This window comes from Hesperophylax consimilis, chromosome 3 (genome assembly GCF_061612785.1).
Source record: "Hesperophylax consimilis isolate HC1 chromosome 3, BYU_Hcon_1.0, whole genome shotgun sequence".
In the NCBI taxonomy this organism is placed as follows: domain Eukaryota; kingdom Metazoa; phylum Arthropoda; class Insecta; order Trichoptera; family Limnephilidae; genus Hesperophylax; species Hesperophylax consimilis.
Window position 1 is genome coordinate 32,473,910 of NC_142838.1, and position 19,261 is coordinate 32,493,170.

Sequence of the window (19,261 nt, forward strand, 5' to 3'; positions counted from 1 at the left end):
ATTATCTTTGTTTGTGCGCTTAGCTCTTCTGAACTAAACAACGGACTTTGAAAGGGTTTTCACTATCTTTTAGAGAATTTCTTCCGGAAGGTTTATATATATAGGGTTTTCCAATAAGAGGTGTTATTCGCCCGCTATTTCGGTAGATAGTTTATTTCATTTCATAGAGGTAGTTTCTTGTGAAGCTGTCATTTTTTGACATTTGACAAGTAGAAACTACGTAGAAACAACGGTACACGCTTCAACAACGCATTGAAATTATTAATATTCACTATTATTAATTATTAGAATTCCATCGAAAAATCATCTTGAGAGATGAGGCCCATTTCCACCTCGGTGGCTTCGTCAACAAGCAAAATTGTCGCATCTGGGGCTTGGAAAACCCAAGAGTTATTGTTGAAAACCCTCTCTATCCTCAACGTGTGACTGTTTGGTGCAGTTTATGGTCCGGCGGAGTCATTGGACCTTACTTTTTCGAAAATGAGGCTGGAGCAACAGTTACGGTGAATGGATTGCGCTATCGAGAGATGATAAATGATTTTTTATGGCCGGAATTGGATGGTATTGATCTGGACAACGTTTACTTTCAACAAGACGGCGCTACGTGCCACACAAGCAACGATACCATTGATTTTTTACGGGAAAAATTTCTTTGAATATCAAAATAACACCTCTTATTGGAAAATCCTGTAGAATACATGCATATTATTTTTATAGAAAGTAGAGAAAAATCGATCTTTATCCTAGAATTCACAATCACAAAACTTTACTTCAAATCATTAACAAACCCAGTGCAACGCCGGGTACGCGTCAGCTAGTAAGAGATGTAAACCAACAAAATTAATGTGATAATCCGATTTTTATCCGTTCTAGATGATATTGTAAATTTCCTACGAAACATCTATTTACAAATTGATATGCTTTACAAAACATATAATTGTTTTTACTTAAAACTGCACTTAACACATGTGTGCGCTAGGCCATTGTCATTATGTGCATCAGTTCCTCTGTCTTTAAATCTAGGTAGCACAATATTTTTATTGTTCAGAGAGGTGTTATTCTTAAAAGCTAAAATTAAATGTACGAGTTTCTAGGTTGTATGGTCCTAAAATGAAATCTGCATTGATTGACGATATTGTTAAAGAAGTACGCATACTTAATACTTATGACCTGGTTTTTATGTTAAGATACTACTGACCAATTGTAAACATATTTTGAGTAATAAAAGTGTTTATGTAAAAAAAAAAACTTTATTGAAAAACACCCAATTTTTTTGTAAAAACTCTTCTCATATTCTGGACGTTATTATGTTGATGGTTTATTTTATGAAGGTAGGAGAAATGTTGATAAATTAAAATAATTCGAAGCTTAGGTCTTCTAAAATAAATTTAAAAAAATCTTATTTAGTTCTTTAAGTAATATTATTTATTAATGTCAAGTAAGGCACATAAAAAATTGCGACTGTATTTATTATTATTTTTAACAGTATGCAAAATAAAAATATATTTAGGTACATAATCTTTAAATAGAAAAAGATTTTTTTGGTGATGAATATAATACATTTCATAAAATATGTTGCATTTGAAATAATATTAATAACAGGATGCGGCAAAACGGACTGCATTTTTGAAGGGCTATTAAAATAACGGCACAATTTACAGAAATTACGTTTATTTTATTCGGTACATCATGCTGTTTTATGCATATGATATCAGTAAGTAAGTCCTGAATATGACATCAGAAAGATGATAGCTCCTGCAGTGATACATTGATGAAGGCAGTTTCTGCAGATTTTGCCCACATTTTGGTACATCTCGAAGGGCGATTTCCTCCCCAATTCGATCCTTGATTTCATTCAAGGTGTGAGGCCGATGTTTATGACGGTCATTTTCATGAAACGTGCTGACGACGAATCCACTGTGTTGTTCGGACCAAACCATGGTAACGACTGAAAACGGAACGACCCTCCCGACACAATGAGACTTCTCCCATGTTCCTACCCCCACACTTCACTTCACTTAAAAACTGTTATGTCTGTTTTGCTGCACCTTGCACATCATTTTTTGGTTGTTTCAGTAAACGCAATTTATTTTTGTCCAGTAACATTTTAAAGTTAGTACATTTTTCAGTACATCCATTCACTAATTATTATTTTACAAATATTGGCATTATTATATTAAAAAATGGAAGCAGCATAATACTTATCACCACACAAATAAATACCTTGATTTTACTTCTTACATTAGATGCATGTAAATGTATGCATTTAATTGTAATTACTTTTAATTAAATACACAATTTCCAATGCCTACCGAAAACAGAGTCCATTTTTTAAAACTATTAGTTTCACAATTGCATAATGACCACCGAAAAAATATTCCATCCGTCGCTCAATCAATCATGTCCACACATATCTAATCTCTTATTATCTACTCGGTACACACAAAATGGAGAGTAAATCTGCCACCGTATTGAGGTTACCAAAATTATATTATGCAAATGCACATATATTATTAAATACCTACACAATACTCTCATAAAATACAGGGGAAAAATATAAACTTACTCAGTATCATAATTTTATATAAATTCTTATTTAATAAGTTATATCAACCATCACATTATATATTACATGTATCAATATATACCAAGTAAATATTGTACTTGATTATCACAACTATGAACCCTACGTCATAGAATAAGACATTTGTTTGAGTTTTCACCAGCACTGAACAATGTAAATAATATTTGTATATTTATCTAATCCCTTATTTCAAAGCACTAGCTTTATTTCTAGCCAACTACTCTAGCGATGGGGCATTTACAAAATAAATGCCTTGAGCTATGGAGATTTATATCTAAATTTAGGCAGCCATCGCTTAAGGCCTAGAAGGATGAGACCTAAATATGGGTAGCCATCGTTCGACTGGCTAATCAACCGGTGTCCCCAATTATCACATGTTTTAAAAATATTTATAAACAATCGATACCACTTAATTGGGACACATTGAGCCCAAACCTTTTGTCTCAAATAAACACTTGTCCCAAATAAGCAAAGTTTAACAGTAACTCAAAAAATGACTTCTTACATGCACGTTAGTGTACTGCAACTGAACAACTTTACGTTGATAAATTTTGACGGGCGGCGAACAGTCTGGTTGGTTAAAGCTTACCGAATTACTGCTGGATGAACTCTGAACTCTTGTATCATGCCGCACACCGCATGCCCGCCCTTAACAAAAATTCATTTACTGAGACATGTTTTGCATCATCTTTAGATCTGCATTTGTCCCTATTAAACGGGATGGTGTCCAAGATAACCGATGTAATTTATTCTTGGGTTTTGGTCCAAATAGTCGGCTGTCCTGATAAACCGGTCTACCAAAAGCGGAATCGATTGTATATATTTATCTACATTCCAGAGTTCCACCTGTCTGGAATCCGTAGAAGCTATGGTAAGTATCTTAGGGAATGTTCTGAAGCTGAGGCAAGGAAGAAAAATATTGGAATTTATTTTCCTCCAGAAATGATCACCAAACATTGTTTCCTTTTTACAAGTACACATCACATACTAATTTTAACCCATGCTTAAATTGTGTCCTCAATCAACACATAATTACCAAATGTTAATTTCTTATCTCCAATGTCGACATTAATCACAACATCACCATATCACGGAACGAATCCCTTGTTGGAGTTACCCCCTTCACTGAGAGATGGAAGGGTTGAAATGATGATATTGTTCTCCTTGCGTCTTCTGATCTTCTGCGTCAGCATATTCCTCAGCTCCGCCAGGCAGCAAACGAAGGCATGGACGATGAGTAAGAGAGCTGCTCCTCCAAAGATGATGCCCACCCCAAGTCCTGGGTTGTTCTCCCAATCCAGCACGGGGTAGATGTAGCTGGTGTCATTCCTGATGGGAAAAGATATTGATTAATTTTGATGTTATTAATTATTATAATAAAACACAAATAACTTTGTTTACATCACTTTAATATAATATATATTAAAGTGATGTAAACAGGAGAGTGTCAGAGCCCTGTGGCGGGTGGGCTTCGTTTATACAGGACAGTGTCAGAGCCCTGTGGCGGGTGGGCTTCGTTTATACAGGACAGTGTCGGAGCCCTGTGGCGGGTGGGCTTCGTTTATACAGGACAGTGTCGGAGCCCTGTGGCGGGTGGGCTTCGTTTATACAGGACAGTGTCGGAGCCCTGTGGCGGGTGGGCTTCGTTTATACAGGACAGTGTCGGAGCCCTGCGGCGGGTGGGCTTCGTTTATACGGGACAGTGTCGGAGCCCTGTGGCGGGTGGGCTTCGTTTATACAGGACAGTGTCGGAGCCCTGTGGCGGATGGGCTTCGTTTATACAGGACAGTGTCGGAGCCCTGTGGCGGGTGGGCTTCGTTTATACAGGACAGTGTCGGAGCCCTGTGGCGGGTGGGCTTCGTTTATACAGGAGAGTGGCAGTGCCCAGTGGCGGGTGGGCTGCGTTTATACAGGAGAGTGTAGGAGCCCTGTGGCGGGTGGGCTTCGTTTATACAGGACAGTGTCGGAGCCCTGTGGCGGGTGGGCTTCGTTTATACAGGACAGTGTCGGAGCCCTGTGGCGGATGGGCTTCGTTTATACAGGACAGTGTCGGAGCCCTGTGGCGGGTGGGCTTCGTTTATACAGGACAGTGTCGGAGCCCTGTGGCGGGTGGGCTTCGTTTATACAGGACAGTGTCGGAGCCCTGTGGCGGATGGGCTACGTTTATACAGGAGAGTGGCAGTGCCCAGTGGCGGGTGGGCTGCGTTTATGCAGGACAGTGTCGGAGCCCAGTGGCGGGTGGGCTGCGTTTGTTTGATTTTTATACAAATCTACAGTTCATCCCGAGAAATTTTGCACACTTGCATCTTCAAAACAAGAGGAAGGTCAATGTCTAAGTCTGTTTTCGAAAAACTAAAGTGTAAAGCCCGGGCAACGCCGTGGACTAGTAGTAACTAATACATAAAAATGTATCTCTTCAGAAATCATAAATCTAATTGAACTCTGAATTTATTGATTTAAAAATATATGTGGGCCAGCGGATTCTACCAGGAGCACAAACGTGAGAAGGTAATTTTCTCAGATATATTAAAATTGTCGATTTTGGGAGTTATCCAGAGCGCAGAAAACAATATAGTAAAACGCCGGGAAATTAACACGTGAATTTAATATATGGGTCATTCCGCCGTTTCGTTCAAATCGCATGTTCTTGCAAAAAAGTCATATGAAAAATAATGTTTTTCAAGAAAGTTTTATTGGAAAATGTAGTTATTTAAAAAAGGAAAAAGTAGTATTTACCGGATTAGGCATTTGTTACTTAATAACTTTATGGTATTCAAAAAACATGCTAAAATCTCATTACCTTCCCCGTGTAAATGAGGGACCGGTAAATTGATCAATAAATAAGAACATTTTACACTAGTAAAATCACTACATTCATTAATCGACCTGAATGTACAACTAATTTTGCATATTTATTGGTGTTTAATTTATTTTTAAAGTTACTGTATCATAGAAAGAATTGAGATTTTGTTTTTGTCCAGAAAAAATCGCTGTCGTCTTCCGCCAAAGCGGTAATTAAAATTGTGACCGTGTTTGTCACTGTTCGTCAGCTGTACCCCACCCCGCGCCTCCGTTACTAATCAGTGTACCGCTATATCTGGACGGGGGATGACGTGCGTCGCTGAATAAAGAAATATCTGCGATCTCCGTGCTCGAAAACGACTTTGTCACCGACCAGGCATCATTACCTTCCAGCATTTTTAAAAGTAAGTACATGTTTTAAAAATTCGAATCATGAACCTATAAACTATAATTAGTCGGACTATTTTTTATTGAAACATAAAGATTTGTAATGTCATTATTAAGCGAGTTATTAAGGAAAGATTGTCAAAACCTCATTACCCTCCGTCTCATTACCTTCCGTATCGTAAAATTTTTTGCCGGATGGTAATTTAGAGGTGTGGAGGGTAATGATAAATTTGTAAGGGTTATTTTTACGTGCATCTGGGACCATGTTTGGGGGTTCATAAAAGTTAATATTATCAATAAAAGCAGTTTCTTGCGTTCTAGCGTCGGACAATTTCAGTTTTGGTGAAATACATATTTTCGTTTTATCTTTTTACTGATATGGAAAAACAATCTGTTAAAATTTACCCTGCGAATTTTTATTTGAAAATCGATTTTTTTATTCAATGATATAATTATAATTATTCAAATGTAAACGAATAATATGTTAAACAAATGGTTTAACTATTCCCCTACAGTCACAATTATTTTCATTACTTATCTTCATTACTTCAGTTGTCTATTAAAACAGATGAATTTTTACAAAATTTCAAGTTTCTAAACAAATCCAGATTTGAACAAAAATCTATATAAAGGGCATTATTAAGAGTCCAACGCAAATTTCTTGATTAAAAAACCATATCATTACTGTTAGATTTTAAATCATTTAGGGAAAAAAATATTAAACAAAGATATAAAAGTAGTGTAACAATTTTTGGGCTCTCCTGTAAAAGTAACGAAATTGAAATTATCCATATTTGTTATTCAACTTCTCACTTGATCCGATACTTATGATAATTTTTCTTTATTATTTGTTACAGGCTAAACACCATAATCCACAATGGCAAAGTTAAATAAAAAACTGAAAAAAGAAGAAAAGTTATCCAAGGACAGGCTGCGTAAGCAACAAAAATATGCTGAGATTAAAAACAATCCGGAACTGTACAGTCTTCAGAAAGAGAAAGAAAAAAAAGATACTTAATGCGAAAAGCGCAAAAAAAGATTTGCAGCATTGAAGATATGAGTGAAAGAGCCCAGAGAGAGCAAAGACGAAGATGGCGAAAGAACTCTGTAAATTATTGGAAGAAAAAAGAGGAGCAGCGTAAAATAGAAACGATTACAGTAGAAAATATGCCTCCAATTCATGAAAATGTCAAGGAAGTACCCAATAATGTGCAAAATACTCTAGATCCTGACCCTCTCCCAGTCGAGAATGAACAACAAATCATTAAAAAAAATGTGCGTGGTCTAACGAATGTTAGAAAATTGAGGTATAGATCATTGAAAATCATTAAGACGTTACAGGACCAGATAAGCAAACTCAGGAACGAGAAAAGAAACGAACAAAAGAAATTGAAGGCGTTGCAGCTACAAAACGTAAATAGACCAATCGAAGATACAGTAGAGAAAAAAGTAAACGACATAGTTAAATACATCCCAATGAATAAAGTCGAAGATGTAAAAAAGAAATTGTTGTTCAGTGAATCGCTGTCTCGAGGATTAAATGAAAAATACAAGGCTTTAAAAAAAACACGGAAAAGACAGTTTGCGAATGAAATACTGAGAGACAAGAACAAGCTAAAGAAATATAAAGTACTCAGTAAAGTTCCCTTTCTCAAGTTCCTTAAATATTATGTTCCTATTTAGATGTAAGACCTTTATCTTGTACTTATTAGTTACATATGTTGTGTTTGTTTTAAGTATCTCTGATTTTATTTTAAACTGCATTTCAATTGACTTCTGATTTTTTCTTATTTTTAATTATTATTTTTATTATTTCTATTTTTCAAATATTACAATGTTTGCTTAGGAATGTGAAAATTTTGTATTTCTTGTGTACAAACCTACTTATAAAACGTAATTATAAAGAATTTGACTATTCCTTATAATTTCTGGGTAAGTAGTATAATAGGAAAATTTTAGTTGTGTTGGGTTTGATGTTCCAGCTGCCTTTTCTTAATTTGTATTTTGATATTTTTTTCCATTATTTTTTAACAATTCATACAGATATTGCAAAAGCATAAGTAAGCAGAACTGATTACGTATGAAAAAATGTATTTCTTGTCTCCAATGTTCAAAAGTCTGAATAAAGCATTTAGTTTTTCACTATAATAGGTTTTTCTTCTTTTTCCTAATCCGCTCACCACGTCAAATGATACTTAGCATGATTTGAAATCTATTTTATTATTCAATTTCTATTCAAATTTCACTATTCACAGACATTTTAAGAACCTTAAACATGTTCACTACCATCTATTAATATTTCATTACCAAACTTCATTACCATCCAAATGTTTAAATGACCATCCAACAGTTTTTCATTAGCATCCACACCTTCATTACCTTCCATCAATTTTCTTCGAATCCAAGTGTCGCACAAAGGTGCCCTTTTCACTTTTATACATCTGATAGGTACGGGAACCCATTTCTAGAAAAATATATAGTAAAAAGGCAAAAAAAAAAAATCCGCGGAATCAGGCAAATTTGAACGAAACGGCGGAATGACCCATATATTCCGCCTAGTCGCTAATGTTAAATTGCGAACCTTTTTTTGAAAGGGAAAAAATGTGATGAAATACCAGCAGCCCAGAAATACAATGGGTTTATCGTTATTATGGTCATATTCGTATAGCTCTTTGGTAGAAAGTTGTTATATAAATTTTATTTATTACATTTGTCTACAGATTGGTTCAGACGTTTATTATACTATAATAACACAGAATAATGCGTATAATAATAAATGAACGAAGATAATGTAAGGTACCCAGCTACAAATTAGGTACATTTGAATAAAGCAATGACAGATTTCATTTGTTATTATCTCATAGTTAAGGATTGTTGTAAACGGAAGTAGCGCCCTCTGTTATTTTCTAAAAGAAGCGTTCAATTTTCAAACAGCATCCCCTATGAGAAAATATCGAAAAGAATATTGACGTAACTTGGAATTTCTCATTTTAAAAAGCTTTTACACAATTTTCCTCGAAATTTTTCTCGAAAATGTCAGGATTTTTTCCCGGATCATGATTTTCATACTTTAAAAAATGTTAAATTTCACACAATAGGGAATTCTCTTCACACCAAAAAATCACTTATTATTAATTATTCACACGTAGAAACACTTCAGACACAAGAATACATAGTTTTTATAATTTTCAAAAATCATTTATTAAAGTTATAATTACTTTAAAAAAAGGCGCGAACGAAATATTTCAATGCAGCTAAAAACGCCCGGTGATTGATCAAGCATTCAAGGGCGAACGATGACGTCACTGTTGACCGGCCTGAGTAGATCCTGCAAACCGATGGCGGCGGCGGCGGCAAAGGTGTGACGTAGGACTTGTAATGTAGCGGTCAAAATGGCGCATGACCGTTTCAGAGCCGAAATAGCACGCAATTTTTAAAATAACTACAAAAAATTGAAAATGCATTTAAAAAAAAATAAAAAAAAGAGGCGCATATTAAAATAATTATCTTTATTGAAATAAATTATTTACAAAATGCACGAGAATTCCCTATTGTTTTGCTAAAAACTTTCAGATTTTCCATAATTTTTATTTTTCAGAATAACAAAAAATTTCCAAACAAGGAGAATGACCAAACTTCAGGTCCTCGAGGAGTAGAGGAGACTAGTCCTAGTTCATCAGGGTAACTAGAGTGGGGGTTACGATTCTCAGCAAAGAGGAACGACTCAAGAAGAAGGGGCAGGTTATAATTTATAATACTCGTACGTAATTACAGGAAATAAGTTTTTCTAAACGTAACTGTTTTTTTTTTAAATCTATGTGGGTAATGATGGCGTGGTTTTACTTTGTGTGTCATGGTTTGTATGTCGTAGTATGTTGTGGTGTTGTGGATATTGATAGCACGGTGCGTAATTCGCTTGATTTGGAATTCTGAATGTACAATGCGTTGGTTGTTTTGTATTCAATGACAAGTGCGTGGGGAATTTTAAATAATTTACTTTAGTTTTGCGGTTTCAATGACCCAAGAGATCGCTTGCAATTTTATTCAATAATCAGACATTTTTGTGACTAATGCTGTGACCCAGTAATGATGGCTAGGCGATTAATATTCATAATTGAATATGATTGTGTTTCCAGCTGACTTGTTACATTACAACAATGAGACGACATTTAGCGAAAAAAATATGAAAAATTAAACCGTCTGTGACAATTCGACACATTCCAGGAAAAAAAACTGTAAAAAAATATACAGTACGCACAATTAAAAGAATTAATGGTAATTATATTAGATTATTTTTCTCAGCTCTCTCGAAAGATTATGATTAGTTACTTATGCTCTTTTAACTTGGGACAGTCTATAAGGATTAGCTTGATCAATATTATAGGTATCTTAACACTATATGGTCGGGCATTTTACCGCCAAATTGGGGGTAAGCGCGGGTGTTTTTTTTTAAATTTTAGCGCCAAAATTAGACCCGTAAAATATTCATATCTTATGATCTACTTGATATTTTTCAATAAAACTTTCAGTGTTTTACTTTTAAAAGATGTCTCTATTTATTTACTTAGCAATGTATGTGTAATTCCTTTTTTTATGAACAAAAACTTTCTACTTTCTTGGGAATCATAGAAAAAACAGTATTTCACAATCGAAATAACATATCGAAATTTATTCATACAAAATTACAAGATTATTTAGAAATTTTAAATTCATAAAAAAAAACTATAACCTAATAGGGCTTCAATGTGTGATAGTGTTCAAAATACTTTCCTTTATGCAGGGGCACATTGCAAAACTTGCACATGTACCGCGTTTCACTGCGTAGTTTGTGAGCGGAACATACGCGACAACGATTTTATTATTTTTATTTTTTTGTTGTATTTCAAACTCATTGTATTGACAGGTAGATAGATCGGGTACCGCCGACAATAGAAAACACATGACCCCGCACCCATTTACAACCCCTTGTTTACAAGTTTCCCGCTCCTTACCGCTTTGCGCAAGAAAACGAGTAAACTCGTCTCCCGCGTCTTAGTGTAAAAAGGCGTATGACGAGTTTTCTCGTTTCCCGCAAAGAATATGTTAACAAAACTTTATTATCTGATCAAACAAAAATATAATTTACTTCCAATGCAACACCAGAACGGTCAGAAAGTTCATGTCTCTAAACAGTATAAAACAAAGTCGCTATCCGCGGCTGTCCGTTTGTTCGCTTGGTTCTTACCACAGACATAGGAATTAATAGACGAGAAGATAATGGCGAGGGGTAAAATCAACTGTTGAAGAACGAAGGGGGTAAGGCTGACTGTGATTCGTCAGTAAATCAATCTGACAGTAAATAGGCATCTCGCATTATAATATCACCATTTACTTCTTAAAAGTAAAATCTGCTTTTGAACGAATAGACATTTTTACATGGGAGCGCAAATTACTCGCCACGTTATGAACTAATTTGCGAAGTCCAAATTCGGCAAAGTAAATTTCTTCTGTTTGCAGAGTCGTAGTTAGTTTCACAGTATTTAGTTAAGACACTTTTACAAATGTTTCATAATTTACTTACCCCAGTAAACAACGATGAGCACACTTGAGAATCGCTACATTGTGATGTGATAGTATATGTTTCTAAAACTGATCCATATAATACGGTGTGAATAAGCTTAAAATAAAGTAAAATAATGCTTACTTATGGAATGTAATACGACAATTGGGTTTATTCTCTTTTTCACATCTATTTTTACAAGTTTTCATATCACAAGTCAACATTTTGCCGTGTTATTTCGTAAAATGAACCGATGATGCCTCGACCATAGTTCGCACAAGAATGATGACGTCACGTTTTCAAATTTCACTTGAGGCCATACGCGAGCCCAGCCGGCTCCAATGGAACCGGTATGGGGAGTGGGGATAATACGCTTTTAATCACTTAGGGCAGGTCTACTAATATTCATATGTCTATGGTTCTTACAAATTACGCAACGGATTATAATAGGGATTTTTTCACTATCATTTAAAGAATTTCTTCCGGAAGGTGCATATTATATTTATAGAAAGTGGAGAAAAGTCTCCGAGCAATGCCGGTACACGTCAGCTAGTTAGCAATAAATAAAAAATTAATGAAGGATTGAGCAAACACCGATTTCTTATTAAATTTGGTATAAGAAATGATTTACAACACCGTTTTGTACCTACATATGTATTTGTTATCTTTGAACAGTTATTTAAATTATCTAGATTGCATTGATAAAGCGATATGCATGTGTTCAACAAAAAATTACAATTTTTGATAAATTTAATGTTATTTTAAGAAGTACGTTTTTGTGCCATTTATTCAAATAAAATATTGCCGTAAAATTATACTACTACAGATTATTGTGAAATTCTGTTAATACGGAAGTCTGCACTTTCTTCAGTAATAATATTGCATTTCATAATTTGCTTACTTGCATCGCATATCTAGAAATCTAGAAGCAAACTATCAACGATGAATTCAGGTCATATTTATTAATTCTAACGAAAAAAACAATAAGCATGGCTTCCGCTTGATTTTGTGTTTAATTATTACGTTGGTTTTGGTTTGGTAGGAACCGGTCTTTTTATTCTAATGACCTACCTTTTAGTTGTCGAAGGTCACTTTATTTTTATTAGACGATAATAAATCCGCGGTCAAATTAGGATGAGTTTATAAGTGATATAATAAACGGGAAGATAATATTATGTTTTTAGGTTTAGTAAACAGGGTTTTCCAATAAGAGGTGTTATTTTGATATTCAATCGTAAAAGATCAATGGTTTCGTTGCTTGTGTGGCACGTAGCGCCGTCTTGTTGAAAGTGAACGTTGTCCAGATCAATACCATCCAATTCCGGCCATAAAAAAATATTAATCATCTCTCGATAGCGATCCATTCACCTTAACTGTTTCTCCAGCCTCATTTTCGAAAAAGTAAGGTCCAATGACTCCGCCGGACCATAAACCGCAACAAACATTGAGGATAGAGAGGCTTTTCAACAATAACTCTTGGGTTTTCCGTGCCCCAGATGCGACAATTTTGCTTGTTGACGAAGCCACCGAGATGGAAATGGTCCTCATCACTCAAGATGATTTGCATTTGATTCCTCAAGTTCCATTTTTATTAATGGCGTAGTTTCTACTCGTCAAATGTCAAAAAATGACAGCTTCAAAAGTAACATCTACCGAAATAGCGGGCTATTCAAAATAACACCTCTTATTGGAAAACCCTGTATTTGAATATCTATTTTCATAGTTGCATACGTCATTCAGATTTTGGTAACATCAAAGCCAACGAATATTATTTATTGAAATTACAATGGCGATTTTTCTACGATTTTTTCTACATAAAACAACAAAAATTATTGACTGCGTTTTATTTAAAAAATCAGCCAGTTTGTTTATAGAGTTCGCACAGTTTTTGTTGCTTGGTAGCCGTGTTGACACACGAAGGCATTATCAAACCGTGGCTAGGATATATTTCATAAAAAATAATAAACATCGTTTAATTTTTTTTAATACTGCTCATGTGTTCCAACTGCCCAGAGATACTGGTACTATGCTGACTGCAACTGTGGCATTGCGTGATGTGCTTGTGAAACCGAAAGAGTTGGGCAGCGGGAGAAGAAGCGGGAGAAGAAGCGGGAGAAGAAGCGGGAGTTGATGGGAGAACGGAAGAGATAGATAGGAAGCATACAGATAATAATAAATAGAATAAAAACTGTTATCTGTAAACTTACACCCCGAGTCCTCCGGCTGCCCAGTAGATGAGGTTAAAGATAATGTAAGTCACGGTGAAGAGGATGGGCTGGATGCAGTGCAGCAGCCGGCTGGGCAGTCCACACACCACCAGTTCCAGCAGGCACATGATGCTGTTGGCGCCGTGCGTCGCGAAGTTCAGCAGGAAAGGGCCGTCGCTCTCCTGGTTGGCTACAGAAAGTACAATACAACATTAAATAACCATAAAAGCTATAATCACTGTAACCGTGCATTCAGCTCGATCGGACGCATTTGTATCCACCTCATTGTATCGAACATGAAAACACGAATTTATTGCATTTAATATTATAAAATTTGCCACTAGAAAAATGCATCAAAATAATCGGTTACTAGGCGATTCAAGTCGGAAAAAAATCAAAATATTGACAAACTAGTCGCTGGGCGAAATTATTATTCTCACCTAAAAATACCTGCGTCTGAAACGTAAACAAGTTGTGGTAAAGATATTGACGTCACAAGAAGGCTTGCTAGAGAAATTATAAATAGCTAAAAACACCACAATATTCGTCAGTCAAATTTCAAAAATTAACACGAGTGGACGGAACACCTCCAGTTAAAACGCGATCTGTTAATTATAATTATAAATTCCTGAGTGTCAACTGAAATCTGCAGTCGCTTCTGTTCCTCCATCACGGCACAGTCATTTTAAAGAATACAACTATTTCTATCGAGCTGTTTACGGCCGGCACTCTATGAGCTGAGCCAGACGCATCTGTCATCATTACAATAATGGGGCGTCTCCGTGTGCCGGCTCTTATAATCAAATGACCTGGCTACCGACTGAACCAGCCACAGATGCTGACAACCTAGAGGCTGATGAATTCCTCCTGGCTATCGACTGAACTGCCCACTGGGGTGGCGGGTACCTGTTTGTCATATTTTTCCGAGATGAGGAGTACGGTAATCATAGCATCGATTATCTTTATATCTTCGACGAGTTGCCGCTCCCTAAAACTTGCAACACCATACTGACTCCTAGGTTGCCTAAGCCTAAATACGGCCCTGTATATGATAATGATACGAAAGGGTTCCGTTCTAAGTTCCGCTACCTTGGATGTAATTTTGGCCACTTTAAAGAAAAGGTTACATTGAAAAGTACGAATTTGCAAATTTACATGATCAACATATTTGTGAAATTAATGGGGATTTTTGTAGGGGAGGCAAAATACATTTAACAATAGGCAATAGGCACGGCCTTTAACATATCCACCATAGTTACCATAGCAACCATGGTAGTAGCATAATAACCATAAAAGCCTATCATGGTCGACGTAATGGCAACGCCTATCTACATGTAAAATTGTCTGTGTTTGTAATCGTATTTTCTTCTCCATATAAGCGTCAGATTCATCTTCAACCCACTTCGGAGTCTTTAGTGATACGTCGCAAAATGATGACCTTCTCGTATGTCACGCGTATCATAATTCACAGGTGGTTCAAAGGTTACTTGATACATGACGAATAGATGAATGAATGTTGTTTGCACTTGCTCGTTGTTCCCCAACCTTGCGCCTCATCAATCCAAAGTTCAAGATATGTATCGTCGTAACCATTTGACATTGTGGCTATTGGTATATTGTAGCATAAAAAGTATTTTTAGTATTATTAACTGAGGTCGAAATCAATATATTATAATACAAGCTTAGATATATTATTTAATTAAAAAATTGAGATTGCAGTTCAAAAGTCAATATAAGCATTTCCTTTTTTATAGGATAGAGATCGAAAAATTCCTGAGATATAAAAATGATCTGCTAGTTTTTCAAAATCATCTTCATCGGCAAGATATTTTTTGTTGTTATAATTCACGTGAAAAATGATTTCAGATGAATATAATCAGAGGGTGACTTAAAAAGAACGACAACAATGCTCTCATTACATTTAGTTTTCACGACCATCTGATTATAAATAATATTTTTAGTTGGCAAAGTCACAAATCTCAAATTTTCAACTGTCTACAGTGCCGGCTGTCGCAAATCTGACATCAGTAATTACAGGGCCGGCCCTGACTCAAACAACGCCTGGGGCCAGTTAAAACCTCAAGGGCGCTGTATTGTGGTATGTACCCACGCTTTCGAGTGTTCCACAGAATATGCGACAAAGCAGTTAAATTTTGGATCGCAATCGAAAACGAACTGCTACGAACATAGGCACAAGTCAAAGTCGGTCTGCAAGTTAAGCGCGCTTAATAAGTAGGTACCTTTTGAATGAGATATTATAACCGAACCTAGCTTCGTATTGTGATTAGCCATGTCGGAAATCTTGTTGGTTGTTCGGCGCTCGGGAGCACATATTAGCTGGCCGCCACTGGCTGTATTAGGTGTTAGGTATTATATGCGCCTTGGTTCCTTAGGTCCTTGGCGCCTTGACTGATCTAACTGCGTCTGAACAGGGCCGGCCCTAAGTAATTAATATTGGGGAAAAATATGTAAGTTGAAATAATCAAAGCCAAATTTATTAACGATTTAACCAGATTTTACGGCACTATTATTCACTATGAGCAAATTTTAGATAAATAAAAGATACATACATACACACTGACGTAGTTACCTAATGCGACATTACAGCATACTAAGGTATATAGTATAATTAAATACTGCGAGTAGAATACATCTTGGCCTTTGAAATAATCGAGTATTTTTTAGATAAGTCTTTTTATAAGCCCAGAAAAAAATAATGTATAAGGCCTATGAAAACTGCTTTAAAGTTCAAAATCTCCTACTTAACAACCAATTTTCGGTTATGATTTTATTGGATAATGTGACAAATTAAGTTATTTATAAAATGATAGAAAACAAAATTAATATTTATGCCTGAACATCCACAAAATAAAATAAAAGGCACTTTTTGGCCATGTTTTTTTCTTGCATAAATCAAAACAGGCGGATGGTGTTAAGCGGGAATTTAAACCTTATCGCCATCTACGTAAGGGTTGTTACATCAGAATAGCCGCTATCAAGCGGCTCAATTTAAAATATTACACGACGTAGTGCATCGCCTTAAATAGCCACAAGCATGTATCCAAGAAGCTGTCAGTTTGACCACCCTGTATCCTGTACGGGGGTCGGTTTATTAATATTTAAACATCTCACAAACCAAGGTCTAAAATCCTGTTGAGACCACATTATAATATTTACACATTTCTTATTACAAGGCTACTCGTAAAATAAATGTTATACACGGTTGGGTATCCTTAAAATCATCAACCTCATGTTTATATGAATATTTTATGAATAAACAGTTCATTGCTGAACTGAAGGTTGTTATTTCATTGTCCAGATTACCAGGATATTGTACTGATTATTTTATTAATGATTCATTACATAATGACGCCGTCTTAATAGATAATGTTCAAATATTAGTTTAGCAAACATGTAGTGATGTAGTCAATGTTTACTCACGTTTGTATAGGACGGACCAGTAGAGGATTGTGATGAAGATTGCATCTGTTACAGCGATGTTGTAGAGAAGCCAGTATATCTTATATGACAGTGGCATTGGACTCTCGTAGTGGGTTAAATCTGTGGACAACGAATTAATTGTATTTCTTTCTTTGATTATCTAAAATCCTTGTAGAACCCAAAAAGTAATAAATGTTGATCATATGCAGCTCATAGGGCGATATCTCTCTAAAGTGACTCTTTGAAGTGAGAATTTAGTATTCATATTCCCACTGTCCAAGTGTAGCAAAGAAACCTTTGATGGAGATGATATGCCAAAACGAAAATAGACCAAGAACCGAAGAGCAGTATCCAGATGGACAGTGGACCTTGTTGAGTTTTGGTCAGATATCGTTTGACTGACGTCAATTAATTCGTTGAATGATTGCGAAATAGCAGGTATTAATGGAGATAACTGAAATATCTTGGGAAATCACAGTTTCAAGTACACCCTACTGATTTTTTTAGGAAGGATTGATATAATACTAGGTAAAGGAGTTCCTCAATGTTCAGAAACTTAGGTAACTGTTGGGAGTGAAATTTTATATACAGGTTGACGATGGGGTGAGAGAATAAGAAGATGAAGAAAATTTAGTCAAACTCACCAAACATGGAATCAATAATATTGGAAGTCTTCTGCTTCCAATAGGCCGCCAATACCAGCACAGTCCCCATTAGAGCTTGCAGCGCGCAGAACAGGTAGCCCCAGTTAGTCAAGAACACGAACCATAGCCCTTTATTCCAAAAGGTGTACCAGGACCAGCCCAATACAGCCCAGAACACGCCCGTCACCAGCACCCGGTACACCACAAAGGGGAAGAGCAAGGAGTCGGTATCAGCCTGCCATGCAGAGCGGATAAACCTCGCCGGGTCTGGATGAGACAAGGAGAACTGAGATATGTGCATGGTCCTCTTCCATTTTGAAGATCCCTCCATATTGCTTCAAAATCGCTACCCAAAAATAATAACTGAAGCGCTGTGAAATGAGCACACCTTTTAATCGTAACTTGCTTTAATACACAGTCATTTTATCACTTTGTTAGTAGGCCGTTCATTATTATTAACCATTAAACTTATAATGTGACAACCGCGCACATTGTCGTCCTCAAGTCAACTGCTTCTAAGAGCCTGTGCCCCCAGCATAATGAAGGAAAACTGCGGATGTGTATAATTTTTATTATATTATCACAATAACACTTTTTTCTCGCATCACCATAATATTTAAATTCATTTGCTGTTGTGTTTAAATGAAGAATGTCGACGCGTGTCAAGGTTAAGTACGGTTAGTCTAAACACCAAGAAAATCCATTACCACATAAAACTATTATTCTATTTTATAAAATATAGTTTTCAACAAATTGCTGAACGAGAGATGTACTTCATATTTTCGTACGTTTTGACACACATAAGAAACAAAGTCGATTTTTTTGATATTTTATTTACCAGGCAATTTGAAATGGGATGGAAATTTACTGATTTTAGATTTCTAAAAACGAAACCCACGATTTTACTGACCGGACTTATCATTCACAAAATCGATACACTAATAAAACCGGCTTGAAAATATAACCGTTCGCTCCTTTGGCAGATAGTGGAAGAATCATAGATAAGCGCAGATAACACGGAAGGTATAAAACGAGAAGGAATTTATAATATCTACCGAATCAAACTGATGATTTTATTGTCTGAGTTGGGATTTTGAAATTCAATAATCAACTGATAAAATCAGTGGCATTGGAGGCTCGTGACTTTTTAGTGTACTAGAGTATTTTTAGTGTACTAATATTACAAAAATAGCATTATTGATGTTGTTGTAGCTGAAAACGATTTTTTTGACGATTTTCAGGAAAACATCACGGCCAAACTGAAATTTCGTGAAAAACTTCATACAAAAAATCGAAATTTTAAAAAAAAGTTTTCAGCTACAACAACCACAATAATGCTATTTTTGTAATATTAGCACTCTAGTACACTCAAAAGTCACGAGCCGCCACTGGTCGGGTGTCAGACAGAAAAGCGGCATAAGGCGTTATGGATTTTTCCAAACTATTTCCGAGGCTTAACCAACATTGTGACTCTTCACTCTTGATAAACATGAAACAGACAGTATATGACGTCCTGTCTTATATTCCAACTGTTAGGTGACTGTTTGAACCCTCTATGGCTCATGATAGAGATGACAGAGTCAGTTTAAAAGAGTTGCGTTGTCATAGAGATTACAGACAGAAAAGTTGTTAAAATTTCATAATGTGCTTGAGTTCT

The 19,261-nt window shown here is 35.8% G+C and overlaps 1 protein-coding gene across 1 annotated transcript; it reads right to left on the bottom strand.

Moving 5' to 3' along the window:
• Positions 1-1,442: 1,442 nt before the first annotated feature.
• Positions 1,443-18,246, bottom strand: LOC149425295 (protein rolling stone-like). The gene is made up of 4 exons (XM_089651066.1): positions 17,605-18,246; positions 16,961-17,080; positions 13,520-13,709; positions 1,443-3,913 (listed from the first exon to the last, which is right to left on the bottom strand). Exons 1-4 carry the CDS (start codon positions 17,933-17,935, stop codon positions 3,673-3,675), a joined length of 882 nt encoding a protein of 293 aa, XP_089507192.1. The 5' UTR covers positions 17,936-18,246; the 3' UTR covers positions 1,443-3,672.
• Between the last annotated feature and the right edge of the window lie 1,015 nt (positions 18,247-19,261).